Source organism: Mirounga angustirostris, unplaced genomic scaffold (genome assembly GCF_029215605.1).
Source record: "Mirounga angustirostris isolate CCGP_5_RB_7025 unplaced genomic scaffold, mMirAng1.0.hap1 SCAF_17, whole genome shotgun sequence".
Lineage (NCBI taxonomy): Eukaryota > Metazoa > Chordata > Mammalia > Carnivora > Phocidae > Mirounga > Mirounga angustirostris.
This window is the reverse complement of record NW_026991725.1, coordinates 26,410,416-26,420,322: the sequence shown is the minus strand read 5'-3', so window position 1 is coordinate 26,420,322 and position 9,907 is coordinate 26,410,416. Positions and strand designations below refer to the sequence as shown.

General features: G+C 52.3%; 1 protein-coding gene across 1 annotated transcript; it reads left to right on the top strand.

Moving 5' to 3' along the window:
* Positions 1-956: 956 nt before the first annotated feature.
* Positions 957-7,341, top strand: KRT32 (keratin 32). The gene is made up of 7 exons (XM_045888054.1): positions 957-1,421; positions 2,102-2,184; positions 2,330-2,486; positions 3,771-3,932; positions 4,015-4,140; positions 4,814-5,034; positions 7,212-7,341. The coding sequence occupies exons 1-7, from the start codon at positions 957-959 to the stop codon at positions 7,339-7,341; spliced, it is 1,344 nt and encodes a 447-aa protein (XP_045744010.1).
* Positions 7,342-9,907: the final 2,566 nt, after the last annotated feature.

The window sequence follows — 9,907 nt, the reverse complement described above, 5'->3', positions numbered from 1 at the left end:
CATTTCTAGCACATTCCTGAGTGATGCTGCTCTCTGAGGTCCCGAAATGAGCCCTGCATGGCAGAAAGTAAAAATAGAGCCTGCTGCAGCGGGTCCTCCCCTGTCCTTCAACAAACAATCCTCAGACTGTCGACGTCTGTATATGGAGCAGTGATAATGAAGGGAGGATTCAGAGATGGTCAAGATAGAGCGTCTGCCTCACGGGGATGGTCCTGAGACTGATTTCCTTTTCTGAGAGAGGGGTCCTCACGTCTCTCTTTCTGACTAGCATCCAGCTGACGAGATGCCCCTGATTCTTAGGCTTTCTGTCTGTGTCTTGAGTTTGTTCTCTCCTCCCTGACATCACTTCTTCCCCTGGGTAGGAGGATGATACAGGTGTAGAAGCCTCCGAGGTTCTGTTTCCTATCTCCCTGGATTTATACCACTGAACTATCCATGCAGCTTCTAGCACCCACAAACTTCCTCCTTGGGGGGCAGGCCTCTCCCCATAGGAAATGCTCTCATTAAAAGGAACAGCTGCTGCCCCACAGAACCACGGCCTTTCTCAGGCCCGAGCAGGCGGGGGTGCAGTGGGCAAGACCATTGGTGGCACAGGGCCAGGTGCTGTGGTCCTCTGGCAGCCCCGCCCCGGTAATGAGGCCCCGGACACCGAGCTGATCCTTTGAAGATGTGTTCTGAAGCTCTCCCCTGGTGGTCAATGACAGGAGCCCAGTGTCCTGCTTTAGCCAAATGACTAGCTTCGCCTCTTTTATGGGGAAAGGAACTCCTTATTGGAAACCAATTATGAATTAATTAGCAGCTTCCTCTGGGGCTGAGCAGCAACATCAACACCACCCCATGATGACTTCCTAGAGCGAACCCCCTCATTCCAGGGGTATAAAAAGTCCCAGGCAGGTTGGGGTCTGCAGACACTGGCAATCCAGGTGACTACTGCTGAGGAGAAGGACCTCCCCGACATGCCATCCAACTGTTCAGCTTCCATCAAGAGCTGCCCGAGGCCCTCCTCCGGCTGTTCCAGCAGCCTGAGCTGCCGGCCTGAGCTGTGCCTGGGTTATGTCTGCCAGCCTATGGCCTGCGTGCCTTCTGTCTGCATGCCCACCACCTACCGGCCCACCAGCTGCCTCTCCAAGACCTACCTCTCCGGCTCCTGCTGGCCCAGCAGCTGCCGGCCAACCAGTGGCATCTCCAGCTCTGTGGGCACCTGCAGCTGGTACTGTGAGGGCTCCTTCAATGGCAACGAGAAGGAGACCATGCAGGTCCTGAATGACCGCCTGGCCAGCTACCTGGGGAAGGTGCACCAGCTGGAGCAGGAGAACGCAGAGCTGGAGAGCAAGATCCAAGAGGCATGCCAGTCTCAAGTGGCCACCATGTGTCCCGACTACCAGTCTTATTTCAGGACCATTGAGGAGCTCCAGCAGAAGGTGAGGGCAAGTAGTGAATAGACTCACTGGGAAGGCAACCAGAAGAGCAGAAGAGCTAGCATTCCGGGTTTGAATCTTGTTAATTCATTAAGCCACATTCAGGGGAAAGAGATGTCCCTAGAGCATAGGATTAGCTCCTAATTTGAGCATTCAGCTAGAGCCCTTAACATGGAAGAAGTCTGGGATTTAGTCTCCATTCTACTGCTGCATGACTTTGGGAGGGCCCTGCCCTTCCCTAGACCTCAGTGTCCTCATCTGTAAACTGGGGATAATAAGAGTTCTCACCTGGTGGGGCTGTCACAGGATTCCACGAATCGAGGCAGGTGAAGTGTTTAACACAACCTCTGGTACATGGTGAGTTTTCAGTAAATGTTAGTGGTTGTTAAGGCCCCGTCTGTCCCATGAATGACTTCAGACTTAATGGGATTCTTTCCTTCCACATTGTTCATTGCAACCAAATGGGGCAGTTGGATTTATGAAGACCTAGGTGCTTAACAAATAAATCCCATGTTCTCCAAGGACTAGCAGTTCACCAACTATTCCCCAGGGCTCTAGGGAAGAGGGGCTTCTGCAAGGATGACTCCCAGGCTGCTGAACCCTCTCAGCTACTGGCTTCTCACTTGGGTTCTTTCTCCTTTTTCTTGTCCTGAATTAACCCCCTCTTGTGCATTGGCCCCCAGGTTCTGTGCACCAAGGCAGAGAATGCCAGGATGGTCGTGCACATTGATAACGCCAAGCTTGCTGTGGACGACTTCAGGACCAAGTGAGTTTGGCCGGGGGCCTGCACATCTTTGGGGGCAGCTCTCCGTTAGTTTCAGAGAGGCCTGGAGAAGCCCCCGCATTTCCAGGGCTTCCCCGATTTCTGTGTTCAGCACCAGCGCTCAGCTGCTGACCGTGCCCTTGCACAGGTATGAGACGGAGCTGTCCATGCGGCAGCTGGTGGAGGCCGACACGAGTGGCCTGCGCCGGATCCTGGACGAGCTGACCCTGTGCAAGGCCGACCTGGAGGCCCAGGTGGAGTCCCTGAAGGAGGAGCTGCTGTGCCTCCAGAAGAACCACGAGCAGGTGAGCCCTAAAGTCAAGCTGACGTGGCCCTGGGAAGCTGAGTGGGAAGAATGTGAGGTTTTGGGGTTGAAATTCCCAGGGGTGCCATGTCATGTTTCTGGGACTTGCCCAATTTACTGAACCTTTCTGAGGCTCCTCGTCTGTAAAACAGAGCAGCACTAGCACACAGGCTGCTGTGAGCTTTAAGGGAGTCCATGGGTGTGAAACCCCTGTCACTTGGTCCGTGCTCAGAGAGGCGAGCGACCTCCTCTTCTGCATCGTGGTCTTTTGTGACTGCCAGATGCTTGCGGTGACTGCACGTGTTTTTCTCATGCAAGCATTGAGAAAACATTCTGGGGGTGTAGTGGTCCCTGAGGGCCCGAGGGGGTTGTGTTCCAGAACTCGCAAGCAATGGCCTGTCCATCTCTGTCAGGCTCGGCTGTTGGGGTGACCCCCATCCTTCCAAGGGAGGGTCGAGTGCGGTGGTTTTCTTTTTTCGGTCCCCACCCTGTTCTTCCACTCTCCTGTTTGCATATAATATACTTGATATAAAAGTCACAGGTCTTTATTTTCTGATTTCCCCCCTCATCTCCTGCAGGTCCTCGGAGGGAGATTCCTCCACCCTGGGCACCCGAGTGCTGCAAAGCCCACCAGAGCTCTGGTGTCTCCCCGCCCACCCCCCCTCTCTCAGTTGACTCTCAACCCCTTGACTTGGGATTTGAAAGAACAAGGGTCTCTGAATCCTGGCTGGGTTTCCTTAGGCTTAAATGTAAAGTAACAATCAGTTACCGCATACTCACTCAGTGCCCTGAGGTAGCTGACTCATCCTATTTAAATCAGAGAGCTGGGAACCGCACTGGGAGGCCACTAATGAGGCATCCTCACACACCCCGGGGCAGCCTCCGAGACAACTTTCTCTCCTTGGCAGCCAAGCCTAGGGAGGCGCCTGCTCCACTCGGGCCTTGAACCAAGTAAAGCCAGACTCCTGCTGCCCTCCGTCCCGGATGAACACGGGCTGGGAGGGTGGCTGGGAATGCAGGCGCACGGGTTTCGCTTTGTAGCCCAAGGAGATCAAACAAATCCCGACGTTGCTCTCGGCTTCTGCCAAAGTGACAGGAAGAGCGATGGGGTGCTTCTGCCCTTATGGGAGTGTCCGGCCGGAGCTGGAAGACCACAGGGCACGCTGCAGAGTGGACTGCAATCCTCAAAGGGCCCCTCTGACATAGACATCTTAGCATTTTTGTTCCATCATTTTATGTCTCCCTGGGGTGGTGACCCTGTGACTTCATGCTTGTGCCTTTTCAGGAAGTCAGTGCCCTCCGATACCAGCTGGGGGACCGCCTTAACGTTGAGGTAGATGCTGCACCCCCCGTGGACCTGAACAGGATGCTGGAGGAGATGCGGTGTCAGTATGAGACTGTGGTGGAGACCAACCTCAGGGACGTGGAGGAATGGTTCAACACGCAGGTGGGCCTCTCACAGGTGGGGCCGGCCTCCCTAGTGTCCCTGAGAAGGTACTCCTGCCCTTCTTCTGTCTCCCCCATTGCAGATGGAGGAGCTTAATCAGCAGGTGGCCACGAGCTCCGAGCAGCTTCAGAGCTACCAGTCAGACATCATTGATCTGAGACGAACTGTCAACACGCTGGAGATCGAGCTGCAGGCCCAGCACAGCCTGGTGGGTACTGGATCCCAGGTGGCATTGCATTTAGGTGCAGGCATCCAGGAGGGAGGAGGAGGCCCAGATTCAGACACCATGGTTGCTTGCCCAGCTGATGTCTCCTAGAGGGAGTTTCTCCCCAGACCCAGCACAGAGATCAAAGGGGCATGTCTCACATCTGACATGGGGCAGGTGGCCACTTGTTCTCTGCTTGGTCTGTCCTTCCAAACCTATGCTGCCTATTGGAGTGATAACACATCCCATGCTCAGGTTCCTCTCCGGATGAGTGAAATCATAGTCTCTGGAGGTGGGGCCTGGGCGCCAGGATTTTCTAAAAGCTCCCATGTGACTTTAATGTGCAGCCAGGGCTGAAGACCATGGATCTAAATAATGCCATAGGGGATGAGCCTGGTGAACCTCAGATCCAACGTGTAAAGCTAGACTGAGGATGAAGAAGGAATAAGGGATTTAGGATCACATGGACCTGGGTTCAAATTCTAGACTTGTTACCGACCAGCTGCTTAAGTTTGAATAACTCACTCAGCCTTTTTGGGGTTAGTTTCCACAGTGACTTAGGTGGGGAGGGGTCATTCCCAACCCCAAAGAGAGAGGTGGCTCTTCTTGAGCTCTTCTTTATGAACCAGGAAAATACATCTACTCCTCCACTATTTTGTCTTTCCCTTTGTCTTAGAGGGACTCTCTGGAATCCACCCTGGCAGAGACTGAGGCCCGTTATGGCTCCCAGCTGGCCCAGATACAGTGCCTGATCAGCAACGTGGAGGCCCAGCTGGCTGAGATCAGGTGTGACCTGGAGCGGCAGAACCAGGAGTACAAGGTGCTACTGGACGTCAAGGCCCGGCTGGAGTCAGAGATCGCCACGTACCGGGGCCTGCTGGAGAGCGAGGACTGCAAGTGAGTGGGCCCCGCTGGGGCTGTATAGATGCGGGCAAGGGTTGGAGGAGGTCATGGGAAGCAACTGGGCCTACCCATGAGTTAGAGCCCTCTCATGATTAAGAAGCAGTTGGAAAGCTGCTATGACCCAAAGAAAGTCAGGCAGGTGTTCATGCTGCCATCCCAAACCTGGCCCATTGGGGAGACCATTGTGTTCCTTTCTGTGTCAGCAAACTCCTTCCAAGGGCTTCCCAGGTGCAGGGCATCATGGGGGACGTGGGGCTAGATGGTGACAAGGCCTCTGCTCTCAGGTTGTTTCCATCTGTTTAGGGAGATAGGCAAGCAACTGGAGCTCATACTTGGGGGGAAAGGTTTTCTGCACTTGGGAGGACACGGGTAGCTTTAGTGTGATCAAGTTGTGGTGGGAAGGAGGACAGGAAAGATTGGTGAGGCCCATCCCTGAAAACCATGAAGGCCATGCTGGGGAGGGAGGACCTTCTTTCTTTCTTTCTTTTTCTTTTTTTTTTTTTTTAAAGATTTTATTTATTTATTTAACAGAGACAGAGATAGCGAGAGCAGGAACACAAGCAGCGGGAGTGGGAGAGGGAGAGCAGGCTTCCCGCTGAGGAGGGAGCCTGATGCGGGGCTCGATCCCAGGACCCTGGGATCATGACCTGAGCCGAAGGCAGATGTTTAACGACTGAGCCACCCAGGCGCCCAGGAGGACCTTATTTCATAGGCAATTGAAAAGTCTAATTTTTTTGGTGGGGGGAGGAAATGATAAAATTTGCTCAACTGCCTATCTCCCCAGTGAGATGGTAAACACCTAGAACTCAGAGACATTATAAATTCTTTTTATCTCCTGCACCTGGCACATAGTAAATGCTCAGTAATGTTTCTTGACTGAGTCCGTGAAAGCTCAAAGCTGCTCTTTAGGAAGATGGTACGGATGGCTGCAGGATGGACAGAGTAGAGGGAAGAGGGTCCAGGCAAGGAACGTGTTCAGGAGGCCATGGCCATGGTCTGGGTAAGCAGTGGGGAGGGTTGGAAGCTGGGCAGTGCAGATAGGCTCAGTAGGGCCTGGTGGTCACCTGGGCGCAGGACACCTCAGGACAGTGGACACCTGGTGGGCTGATTGCTGTTGCAGGCTGTTTCTTATTCAGCATTCAGCCTTGCTTTTCTGTCATTTGCTCTCACCCTCCGGGGCAAGAGTTGCAAAGTTAAATACTCTTCAAGGAGCAGGCTGTTAACGTGCATGAGTGACACGGCTCACTGTGGGGCTGTGGAGGACCAGAGAGCTATGCCTAGTCCAATGAGGGCACTGCCCCCACCCCCCAAGGCTGTTTCTACCGTGTGAGTTGCAGATCCAGTATGGTTGGGTCTTTTGATTGTTCAAGAGAAGCTGGGGATCTGGACGTCTTTTAAATATTAAATTCTTCTGATTTTTAAGTATCTTCAACAAATTAAAAAAAATACAGTGCCGTCCATATGAAACATATTTCAGGCTGGATGTGGTCCCTGGGCACCTGTCCAGTTTCTGGGCTATTTGGCTCCCATCTACTGTCCAGGGTGTTTCTGGTTTTGAGCCCACACCTGTCGGTCTCTGAGCTCATCCTTTCTCCTTTTGCCATGTATTCCTTCTGTATGAATTACTTAGTTCCTCTTAGTCAACAACACTCTTATGACACGCCTGCTCCTGGCCGGGTTTGCAGGGTGCGCATTCATATGCGGCTGCTGACCTCACTGTTCAATGGGGAAACGGACCGTGACAGAATAACCACCAATCACTCTGGGAGGAGTCACAGGGTACCCCTGGGGGACTTGATACAGCGAGATCAGGGAGGGCCTCAAGGAGAATGTGACAGTTGAGTTGAAGTTCGAAGCTGTTCTTCATCATGGCCCATGTGGAGTCACTGAAGGTTTTAGGCAGGGAGGGGCATGCTTCTATTTGTGTTTGTAGAAGATGGCGCTGCCCTCGAAGTTGATAGTGGTTAGGAGGGGCAAGAGAGGGGCTGGGGAGACCAGTGAGGGGGCCACTGAGGTCTTACAGGCAAAGGTGATGGAGGTGGGACTAGGGAGGCTGAGTGGAGAAGGTGAGCAGTGGGTGAGTTTGAGAGGCATCTGGGGGGCAGAACCACGGCACGTGTTGCTGAGTTGGACTTTTTTCTAATCCTGCCCCACGTGCCTTTCTTCCACAGGTTGCCCTGTAACCCATGCTCCGCTCCCTCCTGTCCCCCTTGTGCACCTTCCCCCAGCATGCCTGGCACCATCTGTGTGCCCCGCACCGTCTGCGTGCCTTGTGTGCCCTGCCCTCCGGGCCGCTACTGAAGTCCCTCAGCATCGATGGATCCAGGAGAGACCCGAGCTGGGTGCCTGGAGCCTCCTCAGGCAGAGTCTGACCACGGTCAGGGGCCAGCAAGGAAGCCCTCCAGCAGCTGCCCTGGGAGGTGGGCTGCGTGCAACATGCTCTGATCTGCAGGGGGTGCCCTAGCCCCCACTTCTTAGAAGCTGCTTCTCACTTCCACCTGCCCATTACTCTCTTTGCTGATGTTTCTGGTTGTCTCTTCTGCCTCAAGAACATATTCTTTTAACTGGAAAATAAAGCCCCATCCAGTGGCCCTGCAAGCATATCTTTCTCTGTTTGTCGCTTTGTTGCTGTATCCACCAGCCAGTTCTACTCAGTTGGGCTCAAGAGGAATGTGCCCAAATTCTATATTTATTTTTATGCCCCGTCTGTTTCCACAGAGGCTTGGGAGGCACTCGCTAGAAAGTCCTACATGCCATAAACTAGTTAAAGCCAGGTAATTGGTCCAGAGCCAAGTAATAAAAGAATAAAGAGAAGAGGGAGATAATTATGCCAGAAACCTAGGCCAAACTACTGTAATTGAGAATAATACTGTTATAATCCCACCCCTCCACCTCATTACAACTGGTACAATGGGATCATTCATTCATTCATTCAAATAACCTTCACTAATGGCCTCCTACGTGCAGATTTGGCATTAGGGGCTGGCTAAGCCCTGGGTAGTCCTCCAGACATTTTGTTAATGCCCCATTTACACCTTGCGACAATCTGTGACAAAGATACCATTATTTTCTCTTTGTAAATGAGGAAGCTGAGACCCAGAGAGGTTAAGAAACTTGCCCAAGGTCACACAACTAGTAAGAAATAGACCCAGGACTCAGTATAGGCTGTTAGGCCCCAGGGAGATTCAAGCAATTCATAATTCTGAGTCCTCATATTTGCAAACTACAGCTGGGTGCAGGGGCTACAAAAAAATGCAAGGGATCCCCGCTGTCCAGATGCCGAGGATTGGAGAGGGGGCTGAGGCCAGTGTGTGTAAGACCCCACTCTTCCTCAATAAGGGCCAGATGATGATGATGATGATGATAATAATAATAATAACCATGACTACCACTTACTGAGCACTTATGATGCACCTGGTACTGTGCTGAGCATATTATATAAACCAGCCTAGAGCACCTTGCACAACCACCGTGTAAGGGAGACATCGTGTCCATTTTAGAAAAGAGACACTGAGGAGTGGAGGATGGGTTAGCCAGTTGCCCAAAGTTACATGCAAGGACAAAGATTTGAACCCAGGTCCATTTGCTTCCACTGAAGCATTTATTCGAACCACTCTGCTAGACGGTCACATTCCTACCTAGAAAGAGCACACACTAGCAAAGACTGGGAGAAAGTACTAGCGTGGGGAGAGCAGGAAGGGCCTCACGCAGCTGGTGGCATTTGAGAGGGGCCTGAATGTCTACAGAGCAAATGAGAGGTAGACGTGCATGGAGCCTGCATGGAAGCAGAGGTCCTGCTCAAGAGGCCTTGAGTGGCTAGAGCAGCAGGAATCCCTGTGGAAGCCTGGCTGGAATAAAGCTCATGTGGTAGGAAGGTATCAGACCATGGTGGGTGGTCGGGTACCCCACAAAGAGCCTGGACTCCATCCTGAAGACAGCAGGAGGGCTGCTGCGGGTTTTGAGCCCCAGGATGGCATGGCCGGAGTGATATTTTAGAATGTTTCACCAAGGAGTGTCAAAAGGATGGCTGAGGGGCAGGGGGAAAGCTGATAGGAGTGTGTGGAAGAAGCTAAGGAGACCTCAACTCAGGTTGTGACAGTGGGAAGGTCAGTGTGAGAGGCTCAGTAAAGGACCCGACTTGGCAAGGCTGGCCACGGCAGATGAAGAGGAGAGTGCCAGAAATGGGAATCTCGCACACCTTTCTGAACCTCAACTTCCAAACACACTGTTCTTCCTTAATGAGCTGCGGTGATGTTTCTATTAAAGATCTGCCCTCTGGACTTGCCAAGAAATGATGAGAGACGGATTGGCTCCTGCAGCTGCCTGGGGCTCTCGGGACATGATGCTGCACGCAGGCCTGGCAGGCAGGGTCGTGAGCCTGACAGGAGACACAAACACACTGCTTAGCCAGCTGTGGTTCCTGAGTGTGGAGGTGAGGGTAAAATTTCAGTGAGCTGGGATGCCAAGGGAGAAGAGCTTCTGGCCAGCTGGATATTCTCATAACTGAGTACCAACCAGCGGTCCTTCTTGATTTCAAGCCCTGCGTAAATTTGCCTAGAATGTGCTTAGCTTGATAAACACAGTAGACTGAACAGAACCAGATCTTGGGTTCTAAAATCCTAGGACTGTTCTGTCCAATATGGTAGCCACAAACTATAGGTGGCTATTGAATTTTAATTAAATAAAATGGAAAATTCAGTTCCTCAATTGTACAACCCACATTTCAAGTGCTCAATTACCTACATGAGGCTAAGGGTACCATACTATAGAGTACAGATGTAGAATATTTCCATTATTCCAGAAAGTTCTATTTGCCAGCACTGTCCTAAACTGTCAGAATCATAAGGAGCCTTCCAGATGATCTGGC